Source organism: Caretta caretta, chromosome 4 (assembly GCF_965140235.1).
Source record: "Caretta caretta isolate rCarCar2 chromosome 4, rCarCar1.hap1, whole genome shotgun sequence".
NCBI lineage: Eukaryota > Metazoa > Chordata > Testudines > Cheloniidae > Caretta > Caretta caretta.
The window spans coordinates 126,507,861-126,534,417 of record NC_134209.1 but is presented as its reverse complement, the minus strand read 5'-3'; the positions used below and the strand labels follow the sequence as shown (position 1 = coordinate 126,534,417).

The 26,557-nt window shown below is 43.5% G+C and overlaps 1 protein-coding gene across 3 annotated transcripts in view; it reads right to left on the bottom strand.

The window, feature by feature from the left end:
* Positions 1 to 21,564: 21,564 nt before the first annotated feature.
* SLC2A9 (solute carrier family 2 member 9) overlaps positions 21,565 to 26,557 on the bottom strand; it is a 222,614-nt gene continuing 217,621 nt past the window's right edge. For all 3 annotated transcript variants that reach the window (XM_048848860.2, XM_075128030.1, XM_048848861.2), the window contains one exon: positions 21,565 to 25,898. In XM_048848860.2, the coding sequence (XP_048704817.1) occupies positions 25,641 to 25,898 (258 nt within the window). In that variant the 3' untranslated portion in view covers positions 21,565 to 25,640. The remainder of the gene's footprint in view (positions 25,899 to 26,557) is intronic.

Below are 26,557 nucleotides of genomic sequence, written 5' to 3'. Positions count from 1 at the left end.
AAGTTCTACTTTAAATACAGCTAGCATGACCTGAAGCTATGATAATCTATCCCGTCCTTGTTAGTCACCTTGCCATTTGATATAATTAAATGGTTCTTATTATGGGGACAAACACTGGGATCAGAATAAATAACCACAGAATCCATATTCACTTTGGCCTATACCCAGGAACCAAACTCAGTTCCCAGAAGGTAAAATTATAGTGAAAATCTATTGTGCTACTTAACCCATCACCCCCACTTTAAAATGTCAACTTATAAAGAACCAAAGCATAATATAAACCTAGTTTAAGATGTCACACTCCAGGTGAAAAAGCTATAAAAGCACCTTAGTGTTTAGTGTAGATTAAACTCCTGTGATGTTCTGAAACAGGCCTTACATGTAGGCTAGAAAAATACACTTCATCCGTCTATGCTAGTTCTTGTTAATGGTACTCTTAAGACAGTCTTTGTAGTAATAGGGCTGTTACTCATCAACTCATAGGCAACTGACCAGCCACCAAATAAGAATGACTTTTGGTCATTATAGATCTGGAAGCAGATTCCAGCCTGGAAGTGAAAGGCTTTTGGTTTGGAAGACTAGTTTACAAATCCTATTACCATATCTAAGCCATCCAATTGCATAGCTGGAAACCTGGTGGTCAGCAACAGAACCCCAATCAGGGGTGAAAGTAAGTCGAGTGACTTACTGGTACTCTGGGGCCATCTCTGGCCCCCAGAAGGGGCGGGGCCTAGGGCGGAAGGGGTGGGGTTGAGGGGGTCAGAGCCAGCCCCAGCCCACCCTGTAAGGTAAGTGCCCCTCCCCCCACCGGGGTAGCAGCAGCAGCCCGGGGCTCCGGGGGCTATTTAAAGGGCCCGGGGCTCCCCTCTTCTATCATCCCGGTCCTTTAAATAGCTGCCAGAGCCCTGGAGTAGTGGCGATGGGACTCTAGCAGCTATTTAAAGGGCCCGGGCGGTAGAAGCAGGGGAGCCCCAGGCCCTTTAAATTGCTGCTAAAGCCCTGCAGCCACTACCCCAGGGCTCCAGCGGCAGGGCTCTGGAGGCAATTTAAAGGGGCTGGGGCTCCAGCCGCTGCTGGGAGCCCCAGGCCCTTTAAATTGCCCCCTGGGGAAGCTGGGCTGCCCCAGTACGGTGCACCGGCTCTTACCAGTATGCTGTACCGGGGCGTACCTGCTTACTGTCACCTCTGACCCCAACCTGCACATCTGATTGTCCCTGGGTTCCTCCATGGCTAACATAGAGATCTTTATATAAGGTCTTAGAATAATAGAATATCAGGGTTGGAAGGGACCTCAGGAGGTCATCTAGTCCAACCCCCTGCTCAAAGCAGGAACAATCCCCAATTTTTGCCCCAGATCCCTAAATGGCCCCCTCAAGAATTGAACTCAGAACCCTGGGTTTAACAGGCCAATGCTCAAACCACTGAGCTATCCCTCTTGCTAGTGTATATGAGGAGGTGTTCTATAAATGAGAATTTCTTTCCATTCCACTGTCAATAAATCAGGTGCACTGCAGAAAGAACTATGCCAATTTAAATATTGAAGAAACATAAACATTCATGAGCCATTCAAAGCTGCTAGTGAAGTTCTGTGCGAATATTTGAATATGTTTTATATACAATAATCTAGAGGATGTAAGAGCGGATATAAAATAACTCATCTGAAATTCTTTCCAGTGCCTTTTTTTATGGTGTTCTAAATTTCAAATTTTGAATAGTTACTCTTCTAGCCTGGACACACAACCCACAATTTTTGGCCATTTGCTATATGGTCCTTGATTTATGCAAACTGCTTTTGCAGAGACTAAGTGTTATGCAAGTGGATTGAGGCTGATTGCATCGTTCTTTGCATCAATAACTTGGAAGTGAGGTATAACCACCAAGGAACGATTGAACTCCCTTTCTTCAATCAGGCATAATCATATTTATATTTCACAGGAAGGAATCAACTGAGAAAAAAGACACACACATTTCTCTACATACATATCAATAATTTAATTTTAATAAACCTGTGGTGTAATAAAGAAAGTGTGTCTGCTTATTCACTTAAATAATAAGGTAACTTCTAACCAAATATGTGAATGAAGGTATAGCTCAGGGGTTCTCCAACTGTGGGTCGGGACCCCAAAGTGGGTTACCAGGCCTGGCTTAAGACTTGCTGGGGCCTGGGGCCGAGTCCTGAGGGCTTCAGCCCTGGGTGGCAGGGCTCAGGTTACAGGCCCCCTGCCGGGGTGGTGGGGTTCAGATGCTCAGGCTTCACCCTCGCCACCCCCCCCACACACACTTCCTGGGGTTGTGTAGTAATTTTTGTTGTCAGAAGGGGGTTGCAGTGCAATGAAGTTTGAGAACTGCTGGCTATAGCTTATTGCTGTCAAGGCTGGCACTACTTTCATATATACCGACTTGTAGAGCGCTGAGGGCCAAAGTTTAAAAAAAAAAAAAATTCGGACATGCAATTGCATGTTCAAAATTTGCAAAATTATGTTGTGCAGGTGAGGAAAATGTCCATGGTTGTGAGAGTAAATCAGGTAATTGCATGCACATATGACTGCAACTGGCTATTTCCATATTTCATTTACAGTTTTTTGTAGATGCAATTTGCTGCATATGCAAATTGTTCATACATCTGCACCACTAACCCTATTAAAAGCTGGGTTCCTACACTGTGTGTGCGCATACTACATATATAAATACAGTAAGCCACCTCTGAAAACAGCACAGCATTAACTTTAATGAAGTTGCACAGGTCTCACTTGGTCTGAAGACAATGGATTCTATCAGTCTAAGTGAAAAGCCTGATTTGGCCTGCAGAGACTTTTTATTGGTGATACATACATGGGATGAGATGGACCAGCTTTACTGTCAGAGCCCCAAATGTGTGTGCAGTGCTGGCAGTTATAACTAAATATTAGGCCTGATTCTTTGCAGACCAGGAATAACTCCACTGAGGTCACAGAGCCATTTTGACAGTTTAGCCTATTAGGATAGAACTATACTTTAAATATCACGTTCAGCAGAGCTCCCACTGTGTTTGAATGACAGTTTAGGACACCTTAGACATGAGTGAGTGTGTGTGTGTGTGTGTGTGGGTATGTGCAGGCATGGTGGGGGAGATGACAACGGATTGCTCAGGCTTAACTCCTATATTGAGTTTAGCCAACAGACAGACATGTAAAATGTGTGTAGAAGCAGAGTATATATTCAGCACAGAATCTATTCCTACCTTTCCACAGTGCCTTTAAAACAGTAGTAAGTCTTTCTGGTGATTTTCCTGCTGTATCTGGGCTACATAATACAGCATGGTTGTTTAGGGCAGGCTTCAGATATTTATAATGTTGTTTTTGATAAATACATTGCCAGAAAACCTCATTGAAAAGAGGTAATGCCTAGCTTACAAACTCATTGAACTAGACAAGTGAAGAGAGAGTGAGTATGTATGTATTTATTTACAGAAAATTAACAGTACTATTGAGCCCTCTCACTGCTTTTGGACAAATTCACAATTGTGGGGAAAAAGTTTAATGTCTAGTCTTTCTGGTCGCTTCCAAGACCAGGGAGATTGTCACTTTTCAAAATTTTCCTGGCAGAAGGCCATTGGCCTCACTTTCTCTAGCTCCCTCCTACTGTGAGTATGGGAGTCCTATTCAATTTCATCCCTTGACATCTGTTCTCTTTACTCTGTCTCTCCTCACCATTCCATTTGGAATCTTCTGCAGCCTACCAGCATTCTGTGTTTAAACCCCAAAGGATTCAAAACATGTCCACATAGGTTGCAAGTTTAAAATATTTTATCAGGTGGGGTTAGATCTCCTTCACTTCTAAAATAAATACAATATAGTAAAAGAACTAGAATAAAATAGATGTAGCCCTATCCACCAGCATAGCTGTGAGAGGCTTGTTTAGTTCTTGACCACTAGTACTGTATCAAAATGATAACACTCAATAAATGTATATCTAATATGTAATATAGAGCTATAGTTACACTCACACTGCATGTTTGAAGCAACACCACTGAAGTTATTTTGGAATTACTCTATACAACAGCATAAAAGTCAAATTTGGCCTATGGAGTGAAAGTAAGTTATAGTGAAACTGTTGTAGAATAAAAATGTTTGACAGCAGGACACTGCATCCAAAAGCTAAGAACATTTTTGCCTACTGCTGATGTCACTTTTTCAACCCAAGTGACAGTGTATGTTCATATAAGCTGAAAACTCCCAACTATTTTTACTATACCTGTTATGAAAGTTGTTTCACTTTCCATGTGCTGAAGATTCATTCAAGTTCACAGGGGCATGTTACCTTGTCAGCCAACCACAGGGCAACTGTGTGCCCACCTTAAGAACATAAGAACGGCCATACTGGGTCAGACCAAAGATCCATCTAGTCCAGTATCTTGTCTTCCAACAGTAGCCTATGCCAGGTGCCCCAGAGGGAATGAACAGAACAGGTCATCATCAAGTGATCTATGCCCTGCCGCCCATTCCCAGCTTCTGGCAAAGCTGATAAGCCTAAGGGCTTGTCTCCACTGTGAATGCTTTGCCAGTATAGCAATGCCAGCAGAGCCCTCTACTGTAAATACAGTTTATGCTGAAAGTTTTTCTGTCAGCACAGCTGAACCACCTCCCTGAATGACATTAGCTACGCTGACAGAAGCACTCTTCTGTGGTTTAGCTGTGTCTCCATTGGGAGTTTTGCTCACATAGCCTAGCTGGCTAGAGGGTGTGCCTTTTTTCCCCCACACTCCTAGCTATGCTGGTAATACTTCTGTAGTGTGGATTAATCCCAAGTGGGAAAAATGTGCTAATTCTGTTTTGCACATTCTCTTTACAGTTTGGTTCTGCTCTGAACATTGTCAGGGACGTGTTTAAAGTTGGGGGTGAGGGACAGTGCCTCCATTCTAGCCGTTCCCTGAAAAATCCTTTTCTGAAGTTTTGGAGCCGCCTCCCACTTCTCCCAAGGTCATTAATGTAGGTAAATGGTGGGAGGGCAAGGTGGTGTTGAGGGAAGGAGCTCTGGAGACTGGGGGACAGTAACCACGCTATGCTAGCCCTGCCACCTGGTTAGTACTTGCCAGTAAGGAGAAAGCTCCCCCCTCTCTTTCAATAGATAAACTACAGACAAAAACCTCAAGGCATTTAAAGCAAATACTGACTGGTGCTGGGGTCAACCGCATTATAAGGAAAATTGCCCTTGGCAGTAATTAAAGTAAATTAAAAAAGAGCGAGAGCTCTTGCCACACCAGGCAAAAGAGGAGGAGGAACTGTGGGAGAGTACTGTTCCTCAAAGTCCTGGAGAGAAGGAGGCGCTCTCTCTCAATTTCAGTGGAGAAGGGGAAGCTGGTTCCACCTACTGCCTGTTACTTTAATCCCAGCCCTCAGGTAAAAATAGTTAGCAAAAATATTGACTTCAGTGAAGTTGCATGGCTGTTGGTAAGGCATTTTGGGAGCCATTCGGATGGAAGGCACTATATAAATGCAAAATGGGATTAGTATGTTATATTCTTATAATGCAAAAATGTTTTGCCTCCTAGCCAAACTTAGGTTAGGAAAAAGACTTAGTGCTAAGAGTGTAGCACAAAAGTAATAGTACTTTACAGACAAATGAACAGTGGGCTGGTTCTCAAGAGCTTATCATCTAAAGAGAAACAAGTGAATACAAAAAACAAAGGGAATAAGAGAAGATCAAGTAGTTGCTTAAGAATTTGATCATGATGAAAAAAGTTACTCACCTTCTCGTAACTGTTGTTCTTCAAGATGTGTTGCTCATGTCCATTCCAATTAGGTGTGTGCGCACCTCATGCACAGTCGTTGGAAAATTTTTCCCCTAGCAGCACCCGTCGGGGTGGAGTGGTGCCTTCATGGCACTCAGTCTGTGACCCTGCCGACCCAGTGCCTCCTCAGTTCCTTCTTGCCGATTACCCTGACAGAGGGGAAGGCGGGTGGGTCTGGAATGGACATCAGCAACACATCTCAAAGAACAACAGTTACGAGAAGGTGAGTAACTGTTTTTATTCTTCAAGTGATTGCTCAAATTGATTCCAATTAGGTGACTCCCAAGCCTTCCTAGGCTGTGGGGTCAGAGTTATGGAATCGCTGATTGGAGCACCGCTCTGCCGAAGGCTGCATCATCTCTGGCATGCCGGATGATGGTGTAATGAGAGGTGAACATGTGCACCGAGGACCAAGTTGCTGCCCTGCAGATTTCTTGGATCAGGACCTGGGCCAGGAATGCCACCGATGGGGCCTGTGCCCTTGTGGAGTGTGCCATAACTGCCGGGGCTGGTGTCTTGGCCAGCTTGTAGCACATGCAGATGCAGGATGTGATCCAGGAAGATATTCTTTGATATGAGACAAGGAGTCCTTTCATCCGGTCTACCGCTGGTTCGACTTCCTGAACAGCTTGGTGGGTTCGATGTAGAAGGCTAGCGTCCGCTGAACATCCAGAGAGTGCAGCCTTTGCTCACAGCTACTGGTATGAGGCTTAGGATAAAAAACAGATGGGAATATGTCTTGGCTAGTATGGAAATGTGACACAACCTTTCATTGTTGCCCTGGAGCCTTTGAGGCTATGCAGCCTGGAGTCAGTCTGTTCGGCAAACAGGCCCACTGTATCAAAAGGTAAGTTATGCATAGTTCGCTGAAACTTGGGCGGGAGCCCCGAGGCTTACAGCCATCAACTACTCCGCATAGCTAGCCCTGAGGACAAGGTGCACGCTGCCAAGTCTGCAGCATCCAGTGAGGCCTGTAAGGAGGTCTGTGCCACTGCCTTGCCCTCCTCGACAACTGCCCCAAACTCCTCCCCGGACTCTACTGGTACCAGCTCCCTAAACTTCAGCATTGAGTTCCAGAAGTTAAAAACATATTCTTTTTTGATACGGTCTCCCAAAGCATTCTTGCCAGCAAGTTAAAGTAGTATGGATTGGATGAATGGACAATAAGGTGGATAGAAATCTGGCTAGATTGTCGGGTTCAACAGGTAGTGATCAACGGCTCGATGTCTAGTTGGCGGCCGGTATCAAGCGGAGTGCCCCAGGGGTCAGTCCTGGGGCTGGTTTTGTTCAATATCTTTATTAATGATCTGAATGATGGGATAAATTGCACCCTCAGCAAGTTCGCAGATGACGCTAAACTGGGGGGAGAGGTAGATATGCTGGAGGGTAGCGATAGGGTCCAGAGTGACCAGGACAAATTGGAGGATTGGGCCAAAAGAAATCTGATGAGGTTCAACAAGGACAAGTGCAGAGTCCTGCACTTAGCCAGTCAGTCCCCAGCCTGTAGTGGTGCGTGGGATTCTTCTGTCCTAAGTAGCAGTTCTGCAGAAAAGGACCTGGGGATTACAGTGGACGAGAAGCTGGATGTGAGTCAGCAGTGTGCCCTCGTTGCCAAGAAGGCCAACGGCATATTGAGCTGTATTAGTAGGAGCATTGCCAGCAGATCGAGGGAAGTGATTATTTGCCTCTATTCGGCACTGGTGAGGCTGCATCTGAAGTATTGCATCCATTTTTGGTCCCCCCACACTACAGAAGGGATGCCTGCTGGTTGGCAAGCCTGAGTTGCAAGCCCCCCATGGAGTAAACTTTGCATCCGAATAAATCCAGTTGCTTCGCGCCCTTAGATTTAGCCACTGGGGCTTGCTGACCATGCCCCTCTCTCATTTACTGCCAACACTACCAATGAGCAAGGCTGTGGGTGTGTGAACAGGTAGTTGAACCCTTTGGAGGGTACAAAATACTTCCCCTCCACACCCTTAGTGGTGGGAGGGATGGAGGCTGGGGTCTGCCAAATGGTCTTTGCATTGGCTTGTATAGTTTTAATGAGGGGTAGAGTGACCCTGGATGGCCCTTCTGGTGCCTGGATATCCACCATAGGGTCCTCCGACTTTACCACCTCCTCAGCCTGCAGGTTCATATTTCGTGCCACCCTGTGCAAGAGTTCCTGGTGGGCACGGCTATCTATAGGGGGATGGAGGTGACTGCAACCGCCTCGTCCAGGGAGGATGACGAGGACGCTAGTGTGGGAACTGGGTTCTCTGGACCCTCTTAGTCCTCAGGGACTTCCTGCCCCCATTCTAGCTCCGTGCCAGACACTCCAGGGTCTGGCTTTGGAACTGGGGTGGGTTCCAGAGGAGGTGGCGCCACCCTGTGGGTGGGGTGACTGGCCGCTGCCTCAGGCTCCCTTGGCTCAGACGCCATCGAGTGTGAGGCTTTGGACTGGGCCCCTGGGCCTCGTAGTATGCTCATGGGGTCCAAAATGGCTACTGCACTGGCCTATGCCACTGCACAGGCCATGGCCCTGCACTGACATCAAGTCTATCCCATGCCGACTTGTGCTGGGGCCACTGTGAATATTTGGACCCCATCTCTGAGTCCGAACATGGGGACTGCGACTGCGATGGCCATTGCAGTGCCGAGCGCAGCTGAGCTGGGGAGCGGTGCTGCGAGGATGGGGAGCGGTCCCGTGAACGGCATCTGCGCAGAGAGCCGGATCAGTGCCAATACGAATGGTGTCGAGATCAGGACCTACCGCAAGAAGGAATCTGCGCCATGAGCGGGAGCGCTGGAGGGACCTGGATCAGTGCTGCGAGTCAGACCCGCTCTGTGAATGCGACCGGCTCCAGGACTCTGAGCGGTGTTGGGATTCCGAGCGGTACCTCCCCTCTGCAGGCTGAGTCGGAGGGAAGATCTTTGTCAGCTTTCCCCAGGATGGTGCTGCCTGTGTTGGTATCAGAGGCTCAATACGAAGGGCCGGGGACCTTGTCATCGCAATGCGTTGGCAGCCTCAAAAGGTGTCTGGGGTGGAAGGCAGTTCCACCTCCTCTACCACCAGATGTGGGGAGTCCAAGTGCACTGGACTCAACAGTCCCCCTTGTGGGGCAGAAGTGAATGGTGCAGGCTCCAAAAGTTTCGGTGCCGGGGGCTCCTCCCTAGGACTTGCCCCATTGGCCGGCTCCGCTGGGGTGGATCCTGAAATAGGGAACCACTCCTCCCTTGCTTCTGGTGCCGCGTCTGCAGCGGTGAATGGGATCGGTGCCGGGTCGGTCTCATTGTCTTCAGTGCTGGGGAGTGATGGTGCTGCGGGCTCTACCAGAGTCCTTCGCGGTACAGCCTCTGCCACCCTGGCACCGGGTCCAGCGGCGCTGATGTGGGTTGCGGTCTAAGTGCTGCCTCCCTAAGGAGCTGCTTCAATCTAAAGTCCCCCTCCTCCTTGGTTCGGGGGTGAAAGCCTTTACAAATCCTGCACTTTTCTGACTGATGTGCTTCCCAGACACTTTAAACAAGTGTCATGAAGGTCGCCTCTTGGCATGGCCTTGTTGCAGGACTTTCAGGGCTTGACTTAGGCATGTAAGTCCCCCAAGGAGAATGCAGTCGGGTTGGAGGGTAAACCCCCAGCCCAACATTTAAGTAACTGACTGATTAGTGCTTAGTTGGTTTTTAGTTATTCTAGTTCTAATCAACTGTAAAATACAAACAGTCTGAAAGAGAAGCTAGGGAAACATGGAGAGCTTGCAAAGCAAGGTGCCACAGTTCCAACAACCGTCACTGGCCATAAGAAGAATTGAGGAGGTGCTGGATTGGCAGGGTCATATGTTGAGCACCATGGAGGTGCCACTCTCGGGGGCTCCATAGCCGACCCATTGGGTGCTGCTAGGGGAAAAGCTTTCAGAGACTGTGCATGTGATGTGTGCACCCCTCATTGGAATTGATATGAGCAATCACTTGAAGAATTATGGGCTTTTGTTTTATTTGCTATATTAGTCTTTTTTTAAAAAACAAATATTAAGGGACTAAATGAAACTTTCAATTGTGCTGTTAGAGGAAAAGGACAATGAATGATTGTGAGAGTCAGTGAATGAATCTGCAACCAACAGTAACGATATGGAGAGACACAGTTTAACCTAATCAGTCAGAAGGACACATTGGTAGTGTATTGTTTTGAGTTGCAGATGTGGGTCAGAGTGATGTTAGTAAGGAAATTAAAGAAATGGAATTCTATAGACAACAGCCTTAGGCAAATCCCTGCATTATGCTAATTCTTGTAGAGTGGCTTTCTCAAAGTACAAAGGGAACTGTGGAGATGGGGCTAATTTTACATTGCTCAGGTAAGTCTTAACAATGTTCTGGCTATCTTTAAAATAAACTTGCACGACCTCACAAGTACTGTGTGAAAGATTCGCAAAAAGAAAAGGAGGACTTGTGGCACCTTAGAGACTAACACATTTATTTGAGCATGAGCTTTCGTGAGCTACAGCTCACTTCATCGGATGCTGTAGCTCACAAAAGCTCATGCTCAAATAAATTGGTTAGTCTCTAAGGTGCCACAAGTCCTCCTTTTCTTTTTGCGAATACAGACTAACACGGCTGCTACTCTGAAACCTGTGTAAAAGATTGCAATTCCAATTTGCTGATTAAGAGCCCAGTCCTGCATACCTTTACCGACTTGATTAGCCCTTACTGACCTGAGTAATCTCATCGGTGCTGATGGGACAACTCACATGACAGCATGTAGGACTGGAACCTAAAGCTTCCAAGTGAAATCCTGACCTCTCCTGAAACTAATGGCAAAAGTCCCCTTGACTTCAATCAGGCTAGGATTTCACTCCATATCATTTCAGTACGATAACAACATAAAATGTTTGTTTATTTTCACAAGAATAACAAAGATAATAAATGCAACTGCTACTTAACAGTATAATTTGTGATAAATTTAAGAGGAGACTGGATTGGAGCTTTTACTTTGTTGCTGGAACATTTTCTCTTATTTTATGACCTGGAGGCAAATCTTCATAGATTCCGAGTCCAGAGGGGTCCATTGTAGTCACCTATCTGATCTCTTGTATAAAACAGGCCATAGAAGTTCACCAAAATAATTCCTAGAGCATATTTTTTAGAAAAATATTCAATCTTGATTTTAAAATTGCTAGTGATGGGGAATCCACCATGATCCTTGGTGAGCTGTTTCAATAGTTAATTACTCCCATTATTAAAAATATATGCCTTATTTCCTGTCTGAATTTGAATAGCTTCAACTTCCAGACACTGGAACATGTTTTACCTTTCTCTGCTAGATTGAAGAGATGATTATCAAATATTTGTTCCCCATAGGTACCTTATAAATCAGCCCTTCCCATTCTTTTTGTTAAAGGAGCTTAATCTATTTAGCTTATCACTATAAAGCATGTTTTTTAATCCTTTATTTGTTCTCGTGACTCTTCTCTGAACCCTTTCCAATTTATCAACTTCCTTCTTGAATTGTGGACCTCAGAACTGGACACAGTATTCCATCAGTAGTTGCACCAATGCCAAATGCAGAATTAAAATAATCTCTCTACTCCTACTCAAGATTCCCCTGTTAATGCATCCAAGGATCACACTAGTCCTTTCGAGCACAGCATTGCACTGGGAGTTCATTTTCAGCTGATTTACCACAATCCCCAACCTTTTTCAAAGTTACTGCTTCCCAAGATAGTCCCTGATCCTGTATTTTATGCCCTACATTCTTTGTTTCTAGATGTATACATTTACCTCGATTAAAACACCTATTGTTTGCTTGTACCCAGCTTACCAAGATCCAGCTCTCTCTGTATCAACGACCTGTCCTCTTTGTTATTTACATCCCTCCCTAACTTTTCTGTCATCTGCAAACTTTATCAGTTATAATTTTTGTTTTCTTCCAGGTCTTTGATAAAAACGTTAAGTAGCATAGGGCCAAGAACCTATCCCTGAGGGACCGCTCTAGAAACAAACACACTTGATAATGATGCCCCATTTACAATTACATAGACTTGTAGGACTGGAAGGGATCCTGAGAGGTCATCTAGTCCAGTCTCCTGCACTCATAGCAGGAGTAAGTATTATAACATATGAGTTAGCTTTTAATCCATTTATTTTGTGTGCCATGTTGACTTTTTATATCATTCTAGTTTATTAATAAAAATGTCAGGAGGTACCAACTTAAATGCCTTACAGAAGTTTAAGTATATTATATCAACAATATTATCTTTATCAATCAAACTTGTAATCTCATAAAAAAGATATTAAGTTAGTTTGACATGACCTATTTTCCATAAACCCTTTTTGATTGGTATTATTATATTACCTTCCTTTAATTTTTTATTAATCAAGTCCCTATCGGCCACTCCATTATCTTGGCTGAGATCAATGTCAGACTGACAGGCCTGTAATTATCTCCGTCATCCTGTTTAACCTTTTTAAAATATTCTCCCAAAGTAGCTTTCTTACAGTCTTCTGGAACCTCTCCAGAGTTCTAAGACTTATTGGAAATCAATATTGATGGGCATGTGAGCTGTTCAACTAGATCTTTAAAACTCGTGGATGCAAGTTATTGGGAACTGCTGATTTTTAAAATGTCCAACTTTAGTACCTGCTGTTTAACATTCTCCTGAGATGCAGAAAGAAAAGAGTGCTACATAAGAATGGCCACAGTGGGTCAGACCAAAGGTCCATCTAGCCCAGTATCCTGTCTTCTGACAGAGGCCAAGGCCAGGTGCTTCCGAGGGAATGAACAGAACAGGGAATCATCAAGTGATCCATCCCCTGTTGCCCATTCCTTGCTTCTGGCAAACAGAGGCTAAGGGACACCATCCCTGCCCATCCTGGCTAATAGGTCCATTAATGGACCTATCTTCCATGAGTTTATCTAGTTCGTTTTTTAACCCTGTTATAATCTTCCCTTCACAACATCCTTTGGCAGAGACTTCCACAGGTTGTCTGCATGTTGTGTGAAGAAATTCTTCCTTTTGTTTGGTGCTGCCTACTAATTTCATTTGGTGACCCCTAGCTCTTGTGTTAGGAGGAGGAGTAAATAACACTTTCTCCCCACAAGTCATGATTTTATAGACCTCAATCATACACCCCCACCCCCATGCCCCATCATCTCAAACTGAAAAGTCCCAGTCTTATTAATCTCTCTTCATATGGAAGCTGTTCCATGCCCCTAAATAATTTTTTGTGTTATGTGATATGACATCATCCATTCCCCCACCCCCATACAGAATAGAAATAATTATTTTGCCTTTTCTGCATTATTATTGACAATTCTACCATTTCCACCTAGTAAGGGACCAATACCATTGCTAGGATTCTTTTTGTTCCTAATATACTTTAAAATGTCTCCCACACTCTGCTGGCCATAGATTTCTCCTAGTGTCCCTTTGCATCCCTTATCAATGTTCTACAATTCTTAGTTTCTGGTGTATATTCATTACTATCAACTTCTCTTTTCTTCCATCTTTTATATATTATTTTTAAATTTTTTATAGCTGTTTTTTTTTAGCCAACATAGCCTTCTTCTTCGATTGTGGGATCATTGTTTTTTGGACTTCTAGTAAAGTATTCTTAAGCAATTTCTGATTATTATTCACATTTTTCTGATTAAATTCTTCCTTCCACCTGATTTGGCTCATAATTGTTTTCAGTTTTGTGAAATTAGCCCTTTTAAAGCACTGTGTGTATGTATGTATGTATGTATGACTGGTCTGGTTTTATTCTGTTTGAACATTATATACGATCAAGTCATGATCACTTGTACCTAAGCAACCATTTTATTTCTGTGATCAGTTCCTCTTTATCTGTCAAGATGAGGTCTAATATAGAATTTCTCCTATGTTGGATGCAATGCTTGTTGAATTCGAAAATTGTTATCTATAATATTTAGAAATTCCAAGGATACTTTAGTACTGGCAGCATAAGACCTCCAGAATATGTCACTCAGATTGAAGTCCCCCATGATCACATAGCTTCCCCCGTCCCCTACACATTATAGATAAATGTATAAGGGGCCAGTCATCCTGTTTGATAGTGTGATTAGGTGGCCTGTAGCAGACTGCAACTAATACCCCATCTTGTGCTCTATCTGTTAAGAAATTGATCCATAAGTATTCAAGATCATTTTCTTCCACTTTATCAGTGATTCAGAAACAGGTAATATCATTTTTGATATAGAGCACCACTCCCCTCTCCTCTTTTGAACACTCACTCCTTCATTAGTAGGTTATAACTATTGATATTAACATTCCAGTCAAGTGAATCTTCCCACCAGGTTTCAGTAATACCAACTAAATTAAATTTAAATTCCAGTTCCTCTTGTTTGTTATCCAGGCTTCTAGAATTTGTGTATAGGTTATAATAATATCTCTTCTCTTCCTGTTCTTTGGTTCATTGATTAATTTTATTCTCAATATCTTGATTTTTGTGCTACATTCATGCTCATTCTTTTGTGTACCCTCCTCTTTTATTATTTAACTCCCTCTTGAGTTGCACAAATTATTTATTACAAAAATACATTGCCTGCATTTGTCAATTACTAATTTCATCTGGTATCATGATGCTCACTGACTTAACTTTAGTAAGTCCTTTTCAAGTTCCTCACAGTCTTCTTTGGAAGATTTTTAGTCACCTAGTTGTTGACACCCTTTTCCAGATAACTGATACACATATTAAAACACCTATCCAAGACCAGACTTTGGGACAAGGACCTTTACTGTCTTGTCATGTTGAAAATGGTCCATTTATTCCTATTCTTTATTTTCTATTTCTTAGCCAATTTTTAATCCATGACAGCACTTTACCTCTCACCTCATGAACACTCAGTTTCTATAATAGCTTCTTGTGAGGGACTCTGTTAAAGAATTTTTGATAGTCCAAATATGTGTTAACTGGTTCTCTTTCACCTAGTCTCTTACTGACATTCTCTAAGTCTAAGAATTCCATTGCATTGGCATGAATTTCCTTTGCAGAAGGCCTCCTGGTTTGTCCTTTTCATATTACAATCTATTTTAAAATTCTATTTAATTATAATGTCAACTAATTTACTATGTACCAAATTAAGGCTCACTGCTCTGTAGCTCTCTGGATCATGCCCTAGGAACCTTTTTTTTAAGATAAGTGCAACATTTGATACCCTCCAGTCTTCTGCTACAGTAGCTGATTTTAATGAGCAATTGCATATTTTTGTTGGAAGCTCAGCTATTTAATTCTTAAATTCCTTCCAGGGAAAGCTTAGCACTTCGCATAATCGGACTTTTAATGGAAATACACTCATTTTTCACCTCAGGGATGAAAGTTGAAATGTAATAAGACTACACGTGCCATTCAAGTTGCTCAGAGGATTTTAATTTTTTTTTATTTTTATTTTTGGCCACTTGAACTCTGGTGAAGGGATCAGGGTCTTAAGGGAAAAATTTTCAAAAATGACCGTTATAAATATAAAGGGAATGGTAACTACCTTCCTGTATACAGTGCTATAAAATCCCTTTTGGCCAGAGACAACATCCTGTTACCTGTAAAGGGTTAAGAAGCTCAACTAACCTGACTGGCACCTGACCCTAAGGACCAATAAGGCAACAAGATACTTTTAAATCTTGTGGGGGTGGGGGAAGGGTTTTGTTTGTGCTTTTTTTTTTTTTTTTTTTTTTTAATGTGGTAAATTTCTTTTGGGACTGAGGGAGGCCAGACAAAAATCCATCTTCTCCAACCCATCCTAATCCAAGTCTCCAATATTGCAACCAGCATAGGTAAGCCAGGCAAGGCGGATTAGTTTCTTTTGTTTTATGTGAATTTTCCGTGTTAAGAGGGAGGTTTATTCCTATTTTGTGTAACTTTAAGGTTTTGCCCAGAGGGGGATCCTCTGTGTTTTAAATTTGAATACCCTGTAAAATGTGTTCCATCCTAATTTTACAAAAATTATTTTTACCTTTTTTTTAAATAAAATCCTTCTTTTAAAAACCTGATTTTTCCATTGTTCCAAAATCCAGGGGTTTGGGTCTTTAATGATTTTTGTAACAAATTGGTAAGGATTATTATCAAGCCTTCCCTAAGAAAGGGGGTGTAGGGATTGGGGGAATATTTTGGGGGAAGACATCTAAGTGGTCTCTTTCCCTGTTCTTTGTTTAAATCACTTGGTGGTGGCAGCATACTGTTCAAGGACAAGGCAAAGTTTGTACCTTGGGGAAGTTTTTAACCTAAGCTGGTAAAAATAAGCTTAGGGGGTCTTTCATGCGGGTCCCCACATCTGTACCCTAGAGTTCAGAGTGGGGAAGGAACCCTGACAATGACTGACTAGTAATTTTAGATGCCTCAATTTTTGGGTGCCCAACTTGATGAGCCTTACAGGGGGTCTCATTTACAGAAAGTGCTGAGGATCCAGGGCTGGCTCCAGGCACCAGCGTTCCAAGCAGGTGCTTGGGGCGGCAGTGAGAAAGACAGAGTGTCTGCGGCGGCGGCAATTCAGCAGTAGTGTCTCTCTCTCCTGCCATCTGCGGCGGCAATTCAGTGGTGACAGGTTTTTTCAGTGCTTGGGGCAGCAAAAACAGTAGAGCCGGCCCTGTGAGGATCACAGCCTCTCTAAAAATCAGGCCCCTCTAACGTCTCAAATTGCGGATCCAAATGTAAATCTGAAGCCAGATAACCAAAAAAACAGATTTAATATGTCTTTTTCTGTTACCCCTCCCACAAGCAAAAGATACTATTAGAGCTCACTTTTCTGATAATAAAGTCTGCTTGATTACATTTGACTCAAGGAATCAAATTACTACCCTAAGGCCTTGTTTACACTACAGAGTTTTTTGTCAACAAAAGTTAAGCTGACAATCAAAAACTGATATATTTACATCGCTCATGCATGTTCACACTATGCTCTGTCTGTTGACTGAGCATGTCCATACTTTGGTGCACTAGCATTGACAGTGAGAGCAGTGCACTCTGGGTACTTATCCAACTATGCTACATGCCACCTTCAGCTAGGAGTTGTGGGAAGGCAGAGTGGATCGCAGTGTATCATGGGTGTGGGCTCAGTGCCCCATGATGCAGTTCTTTCTGTTCCAGCATTCCGTGGGCTTTCGACGGCATTTTGTGGCATTTTTCAACGGCCCCTTTTTACTGTGTGCCCACCATCTCTGTCTGAAAGGCTGGATCTTGCACTGTTCTCTACTGTGGTGGTTGCTGTTATGAACGCATCACGGATGATCATGCAGTATATCACGAGCGCCAAATCTTAACAGGAATCAGAGTTGCCTGACCTACTGCGTGCCATGGAAAGAAACAACACCAGATTACTTTTGTTATTCACGGAAAAGCTGAACATAGTGGACCGTTGCTTTTGGGCTCAGGAAACAAGCACTGAGTGGTGGGATCGCATTGTGATGCAGGTCTGGGATGATGAGCAGTGACTGCAGAACTTTCAGATGAGTGGAGCCTGCCCCAGCAGCACAAGGACACCAAAATGAGAGCTGTCCTCTTGGTGGAGAAGCATGTGATGATCGCTGTGTTGAAACTGGACTTTTACCAGTTGGTCACAAATCAGTTTGGAGTCAGAAAGGTGACTGCTGGGGCTACGTTAATGCAGCGTGCAGGGCCATTAATCGCATCCTGCTACAATGGACTGTCTCTCTTGGAAATGTGTGTGAAATAGTGGATGGTTTTGCAGCAATGGGATTCCCTCACTGCAGAGGGGCAATAGATGGCACACATATCCCAATTCTGGCCCCAGCCCATCTTGTGACTGAGTACATCGATAGAAAGAGGTACTTCTCTATGGTATTGCAGGCACTTGTGGATCACCATGGGCCTTTCACTGACATCACCGTGGGGTGGTCAGGGAAGGTGCATGATGCATGCATTTTCAGGAACACCATCTGTACAGAAAGCTTCAAGCAGGGACTTTCTTTTCAGACCAGAAGATTCCCGTGAGGGATGCTAAAATGCCCATAATGATCCTGGGAGACCCAGCATACCCCTTACTCCTATGACTCATGAAACCTGACACGGGAAACCTGGACAGCAGCAAGGAGCACTTCAACAAAAGGCTGAGCAGGTGCAGAATGACCATGGACTGTGCCTTTGGCAGATTAAAAGTGTGCTGGCACTGCCTGTATGGCAGGTTAGACCTAAATGAGGAAAACCTTCCCATGGCCATAATATTTGTAAGGCTCAGGGTGAAAAGTTTTTCCCCGGGGGTGGAGCGTGCAAGCTGATCACCTGGCGGCTGAATTTGAGCAGTCAGGTACCAGAGCTATTAGAGGGGCATAACGGGGGGCTATTTGAATCAGAAAGGCTTTGAGGCAACACTGTGACAATGATTACCAGAAAGACACATTACTGTACCGCACTCCGCCATGCTTCTCTTGCCGCCTTGCATGAGAATCCTGAATATTCCTGACCAGGATTTGTAGGCAGCAAGTGATCAAATTGCCACTATGTGTTACTACCAGCAGCAACCACCCTGTGTAGGAGACAAAGTTTTATTATATACCAATTAACACACATACAAAAGGCTTGGTGGGAAGGGAAATGACAGTGTAGGGCAGCGTATGCTGTCAGAGCTGTCTGTATGTCCAGCTATCATTTTGGAAGTTCTACAAAGGGGTGGAGTAAACAGGGTACTGAGACATTCTGGGAAGTTGCAAAGAATGTATGGGAGGAGTTTGGGGGGGGCATGGAAAGCAGTTCTGTATAGGCTGCAGGGGGGAGCGAGCATGCGTGTATTCTGCCTGGAGCGTGAATTGGGACTTCAACATCTCTGTTCACACCTCCATCACCTTTATCATCCGCTCCTGGCCCTTTAAAATGTGCTCCTCACTCGCCTTTCTGTCCTGCCTTTCTATTCTACACTTTTGCTTCAGGGTCTCTCTCCATTCCCTGTGTTCTCTTTTTTTAGGCCTCTGAGGATTGGAGTGCCTCTCGGAACATGTCCTTCTTGCTCTGCCTTGGCTGCTTGCTTATCTGGTAGAGGCACCCCACCATTGTGTAGGGGGTTCCCCTGAAGGCCACATCTGCAGAAACACAAGAAACAGTAACAGAAGTATGCTAATTAGTTCACACAGAGCGTTGAATTATTACGGTAAAATACATCTTTTAATGTATTAATCACTTTCTCCCTGTCCTTTAGCAAGGGCATATTGTGGCGAACACACTAAACATGGTGAATTCAGCCCAGGTGGGGATTGGCAGTTCAAGATGGGGCAAAGGGTCTAGGTGTGTGTGTGTGTGTTTTTTTTTTAAGGGTATCAGTGCAGGTGACTAAGAACAATATTGTAAAATCTGTCACCAATTTCCATGCAGGGGTCAATCCTCTCACTCCTGAGGGTAATTAAGGATGTAAGGGTGCATCTGCTGCATGCATGTGGCTTCAGACCAGGTCCCTATGCTGCTTGCCTGTGTGCTGCTTTGGTCCCTGCACAAGTCATGGCTGATTGGCACAGGAAAGTTTCCTGCAACAGAGGAAGAAACAAGCAGCTCTGCCAAAGCACCTTCAGCAGAAGATTGGTAAGTAGCTCCAGGAAAATTTCCTTCAGATCTCTCTGGAGGATTCCTGTGAAATCTCCGTGTGCATTAACACACTGTTCTGCCGCACTGCTTTGCTACACAGGGGAATATGGAGCACACTCAAACACAGCTAGTCTTGTACATTTCTATCCCTTCATCCACTTCTAGAATACACAGAGCAAAGGACAACTACGCTGCATATGAGTTAACCGAGCAGCATCAACTCAAAAAGATCAGGGCTCTCCTCTGATCCTCCTCTGATCCTCTCCTCAGGGTTGTATCATGCCCACCAGAGACTGACTGCTGGGACTGGCTAGACCCCTCCACAGTGGAAAAGAGGTCCTGACTTCCTGTGCTGCCAGACAACCCTGCCGTGTGCTCTGCATCATCCTCCAGCTTGACGACCTCATCCACAATTTCGTTAGGGCCACTGTCCGCTGCCTCCAGCCCCGATGAAGTATCCACAGGGTTCTTGGCAGTGGAGGTGGGGGTCTCTGCTGAGGATGGCTCCTTATAAAAGTGGCAGCTCTTCATCATAGTACCAGAGTGAAGGTTTGCATCCCTTGCCTTCTGGTATGCCTTCCTCAGCTCCTTTATCTTCACACTGTGCTGCTACGTGACTCGTTTGTAAACCCTTATCACACAAGCCATGAGAAATCTGCCTGTAGAAATCTAAGTTCCTACAGCTGGAGCGGAGCTGGGACTGCACATACACTCCCCATACACTCAGCAGATCCACCGGGTCCTGTGTACTCTAAGCAGGAGAGCATTTGCTGCGTGGAACTGCCATGGGCAGCTGGAAAGATGTGATGTGAGTGGTTCACGCCAAGCAAACAGGAAGTGAAATTTTCAAAATTTCAAAATTTCCTGGACCTTTAAAGGGGGAGGGGCAGAAGCTTGTGTACCTGTGAGCAGGGCAGTAGAGTTTGAACTGCTGACCCAGGGCGATCAGGATGGGCATTGTGGGACACCTCCTGGAGGCCATTTACAGTGACATAATCAAGCTTGGTGTCTACACTGACACTTTGTTGATATAACTGTTGCAAAAGCTCTGCGTCTCTTGATGAGGTGGTTTGATTTTGTCAGCAGAGTAGGAGAGTTTTGTCAGCATAAGTGCCATTGAAGTGTGTACACCTCCAGTTTTGTCAGCAAAAACCTGACTTTTCTCGACAAACCTGTATAGTGTAGACAAGACCTAAAACTTTTAATGTAAGATTCAGAGGGGCAGTTATCCCCTAGAGAGCAAAATCTGATGGATTTTTCCAATGGTTTTGGATTAGTCATATCTGTTTTTTACATGGCATCAAACATTTTAATCACTAAAAAGAAGCTGACAAAGCTACCTTAATTCTATACATATATTTCAATAAGGTTTGGCCTTGAAAGGGATTAATCACTTCCACTAACGCATCATCGTAGATGGTAAAGCCTACAAAAAGAAAAGGAGTACTTGTGGCACCTTAGAGACTAGCCAATTTATTTGAGCATAAGCTTGCGTGAGCTACAGCTCACTTCATCAGAGCTGTAGCTCACGAAAGCTTATGCTCAAATTGGCTAGTTTCTAAGGTGCCACAAGTACTCCTTTTATTTTTGCGAATACAGACTAACACGGCTGCTACTCTAAAGCCTACAAAGGAATTCATTTATCCACTTCTATACTCTTTCACTTGTTTCCTCTAGGTAGCTATTAATCATCTTCCCACTTTCAAAACCAACATGAAAAATGTATAAATTTGGGCAAAGGTGGAACAGATAGGAGGTGATGAGCATGGCACATTTCTTGACTGGCCTTTAAGGGGGGAGAATAACTTTTTTCCCCTCTTTACCGCGGCAATTGGCAACTTACATGGCAACAGGCAATCTGCCCTATTTCCCTTCTCAGAATGTTGTCCTAGCATACCACAGAACATTGTCTGTTTGATCTGACAGGGAAGTATTTCAATTTTCACCATTTTGGGAATTATCTTTGCATAGTTTTACTGACATCTTCCACTTTGTGTTCTTTCCCTAGCGCAGCAAACTCAGTTTTCACCTTTTTTTAAATGCCAGAAGCGATGCTTTTTTGCTTGCTCTGGATCACTGCCTTTGTACGCCCTGACAACACACACATTCTCTCTTATTCAGCCAAGACAATATTGTTAATTTATTATTTTATCTCCTATTTAAAGAGGCAATTGCTGGTTCAATACTGAATGTGGCCCCCCTCCCTAAACCCCCCCTTCTGATCCTGAGGGCCATACCTCTACTCTTTCCATTTGAAAAATAACAGACTATCCAGGCCTGACTGTACATAGAAGATTTTAATAATGAATCACACGAAAAACTCAGGTTATACAACTGAAAACTGAGTAATGACACCTTACATTCAACTTTGGATAATCTCACATTTTCCAGAAATGAAACAGACCCTAGCATCTTGTTGGTTTAGCTCTTATACTTTGATCAGTGAAATCTATGTATGAAGTAGTCACACACTTACAATCCATTTTTAATACTGCTTTAAAAACTAAGACACAGTGCAGCATTTTCCCATTAATTCAGATTTTAGAGAAACAAACATGGCACAAGCAGAACATTCATTGACAAATGTACAGGTTTGGCTGTAGACAGTCTGTAGACCCAAATAGAAAAAACAGTGAAGAACTGTCAGCATATTACATTCTATCCTTTGATTGTTGAAGTTATAACACCATAAGAAGGGGGGAAATGTTGCTACGCAATACTTGAGAACAATTCAAAACCACCCCTGGGGTTGGAAATGAGGGAGTTATGCAAATCTTGGGTGTTCCCAGAAACCAAGTTTGAATATACTATAATCACCTCCCCTAGGCAGTGAGTGGAATGTTTGAACTAATATTCCCTGATGCTGACATTTTCACTCTGTACTGCTCTCTTACAGAAAGATTTGGAACAAATCAACAGGTGTCTAACCTCCACAGCTCCCTATCCTATAAGCCCAGAAGGCCCTAAACTCAGCAGAACTGATGTGATACAGCTCATAGGAGACAGGACACAGGGGGGCTACTCAAAGGGACTCTGCACTCCTTATGTGCCATGGAGACTTTTCTATTATGCCTCTCTTTGCAGTAGTGCATGCGTGCACATCTAGGCTGTGGCAAGAGAGGAGCTAATGGAGCCATATGTCACGGCACCTTCACCTAGAGAGGATGTAGAGCCCTAGTTGCTAGTACTATAAGCCCCTTAGTTGTGAAGGGAGGTTTCACCTGACCCCTCTCTGATCCTCTGTCCAAGCTTCATTTATGTATGCTTTGTATGCATGGCAGGAGAGCAGTGAACAACATTTGGGTCTTAATGAGGTGCTGAAAGAACCTTCATAGCTGAGCTCAAAATGAGATTGCTGGTGGTTGCATTCAATTATTGAAGGGTTAAACCTTGCTTCAGAAGTTCAGTAATATATCAGGATGCCAATGCAGTCTTAATTGATCAAAGGTCAATATTATCAAGGATTAATGCCTACCAAGTGCTTAGAAGATGAGCAGCATGAACTATTAATTTTAATTGTTATTAAGAGCCCATTTATAACAACCTAACTCAAGTGGAGTAGTACCTTACTCTGAGAGCAAGCCTAGCTTGTGAAGTAAGGTACCCCTCAAGTTGAGTAAAAGTTCTCCCACCATTCTATCAGTCAGAAAAGGAAGACCTCTGTGCTCGAACTGAGATTTTAAATGTTCGTATTGTTCACCAACCCAGCAGCACGGGCTTTGGCGATTTTTTTTTTTTTTTTTTTACTTCAAAAACCTGTGTAGCAAAAAATAAAATAAACCCAAGAAACAAAGACAAACAAAACCACACACAGGCTGCACACAAGAGCTATGCAGTTTCAAGTACTTTCTTTAAGGAAACATACTGGTGTAGTTTTTCCCCCTAAAGATCTGATTAGTCCTAAAAGATTCTCCATTGGCATAATCCTGATTCATTACACTTTTCTTTAGCAGCAGAACAGTCTGATTGTCCATGATATTACCCAAATTATACATTGGAGTAACTCCACTGACATCAGTAGCTACCCAATGTAAAATCTGGTATGGAGAACGAGAGCATTCTTTCCTATTACCCAGCAATGAAGTTGCTCCGTTGGGTAATTAAGTTCTAGTAATGGTTAATATGGGCAGTATGTACAAAAATATACAAATCACAGTATATCGCATTTAGAGAAACAAGGTGGGTGAGGTAATATCTTTTATTGAATCAACTTCTACTGGTGAGACACAAGTTTTTGAGTTTACACAGAGCTCTTCTTCAAGTCTGGGAAATGTGCTCAGTGTATCACAGCTGAATACAATCAAAATGAAGCAGCCAGTTAACATGTCTTCAGTCATGGGCAGGGGGGAGGAAGGAGAAGGAACGGAGGAGGGACTATAGATTATTGCTCCCCCCCCCCTCCTTCTTTCCTTCCCCTATACCTGGATAGGTGGTAACTGGCCACCTCACCTTGAATAGTCCCTTGAAATATGTGTTAACTACTTATGCTAAACAATCTGTTCCACCTTGTATTTAGCAGTGACAGTGGGTATGTCTACATTGCAATCAGACAGCTGTGGCTGGTGTGTGCCACCTGACTCTGGCTCTCGGGGCTTGGACTAAGAGGCTGTTTAACTGCGGTGTAGATGTTTGAGCTCAGATTGCAGTCCAAGCTCTGGGACCCTCTCACCTCACAGGGCCCTAGAGACCAGGATCCAGCCTGAGCCCAACGTCTACACTGCAATTAACCAGCCCCATAGCCTGAGCCCAAGTCAGCTACCGTGGACCAACTGCAGTACCCTCTGAGTACATTTCCCAGACCTGAAGACAAACTCTATGTAAACTGGAAAGGTCATCTCTCTCTCCCTGCAACAGACGTTGGTCTAATAAAAGCCATTACCTCACTCACCTTGTCTCTCTCATACCCTGGATCCAAAATGGCTACTACAACAGCAGCATACAGCATAGATTATTTGGCAACAACAACTTATTTTAGGGTATGATTTAAAAACATATTAGGTTAAAACCAAAAAATCCTCACCGAGGCAAACATCTGAGAACAACTTTTTAAAAATAAAATATACGGGTCAAATTTACAATTTTAGTATTGTGCAAAATAGCTCATAGAGAAACATGGCTCACCCTAAGAGATTGTACATGCTCACTGAGGACTTATCCCCAAAGACTGCTAATTATGGGATTTATTATTTTATTTAGAAAGTGCTTATCCCTATAGTATATAAGCACCTAAGGAATTAAAGGAAAATAATTGAAAAATATTAAAAAGTGAGCCATAACTTGCCTAAAAAACACTAAGAATCAGGAAGAGTCAACGTCACAAACCAGAAACCCCTGCTATTTTCCTATCATGAAATTAAATGGACATTGGGTAACATTTTTAAAAGCACCTAAAAGACTTAGGAGCCTAAGCCCCATTTTCAAAACTAACTTAGGCACTTCAGAGCATTAGTCCCATAGGCCTTCAGTGAGACTCTGGCTCCTAAATCACTTTTGAAAATAGGACTTGTGCTTTTAAAAAATGTTACTGTTGTTATAGTCTGGGCAGCTCAATGTTTGATTATTTTTTCTTCTCCTGTACCTATCTCCCCGGAGCCCACTATTCAGAATATGTGGAGTTTTTGTTTTCAGAACAAATGCTTCACTGTTATTTGCTTTAAACAACAGAAACACAGTGCCACCCATCTAGCGCTCTTGCTAGTATTTGTGGGGTGGAGGGAGGAAGCACGTCAGTAATTATGGAAACAAATTGCAGTTTGTCTTCTGGAGACAGTGGGAGCGAGAGAGGTTCTTATGAGGAAAGCAGCTAAAATTAAAAATGAAGATGGAAAAAATTACCACGATAGTGTCCCTTTCATTTTGAAGTGCAATTTTAAAAGCCTATTGGGAAAAGTTGAGAAATAAAACTTACCTCTCCTTCTCTTCGCATCCACTGACTCGCACCCAATCTCTGCCACTAGCATATAGGTCCACCCATGCAAGCTGGCATGTGGCATGTTGATCAGCCAGTCCTTGCTCAGGATCCCTCCACCCAGTTCCCACTGCCAATCCAGTTTCCCTCTCCTAGTCCTGATCCCCTCCCCCTCCATTCACCGGATGATCCACTCCACACGTTTCCTGGAAACTCTGGGTCGTGTTCCCACCAGATATCACTGTACCTCATCTCAACTTCCCAGCTGCCACTGATTTACTTTATGCCCATATTCTCCTGGATTAAAAAACAAAAACAAAACAACCCTCCCGCCCCCAACATACACAGGGGTATTAATAACACAAATGCTGAACTGTTAGAATGATCACATGCTTTCCAAACCAGCAGGGCATATGGGTATTTTTTTTCCATAAAAAGAACACTGAATGCTTAGATTATTCTGTTTTTAGTTTCACCATTCTCCAGTGTAGAAGAGAAGTTATGTTCTTGTTCTTCACTTGATTTCATTTCTGATGAAAACTGGCTCATCTCCCGCCCTTCTAAAGTCACTTTATTCCTTTTGGCAAATGCCTGGCTGATTTCATTAATGGTCTTATTTTTTGTTTCGGGCAGGACAAAAAACAGATAAGTAGCTCCAGCAAGGCAGATGACAGCAAACACCAGGAAACAAAATGTCTGCAGTCCAGCCTGTGAACAGAAAACAAATGAAACCAACATTACAGATACTAGAGAGGCAAGAATCTTATGATTAGAAGTAATTCTTGGGAATTGTTTGAAAGAAAGTACATTAAACATACAGAACAGCAGCCTGGGTGAATTGCATTTATTTTGAGAGACCTGGAGCAATTTTTTGTACAATAGTACAAAGTACAATAGTAGGCTGCATTAATTGCAAGCCAGCAGAGCAAGTCATTACCAGTTTAAACATGCTAATTTTTCAGTTACTTCATGAGGAAGGGAGGGTACAAAGAGCTTCCTCCAACCTTCTCCAGGACCCTTACTTAAGGGCCAGATCAGGAGCTCAGAGGAGCACAGGATTGCAATCAAGGTGCTCCTGAGTCATGTTGCACTCCAAAGCAGGTGATGGAGGAGTCACTCACATGACTTCAATGGGACCTGAGGCTGCTCACCACTTCTGAAAATCAGGCCAGTTACTTAGGTGCCTAAATATGGATTTCAACATCTAGGTTTGAAAATGCTGGCCAATATTTTTAGTAGCACCCCTTTATACTTAGGTTAGCACAATATTAAGAATCTGTCACAGCCTTCAGGGAGCTGAATGAAAGTTTTGAGATTATAAAGCCAAACACAGATTTTTTTCCCCCCCGTTTCTAAAGTTATAGGTA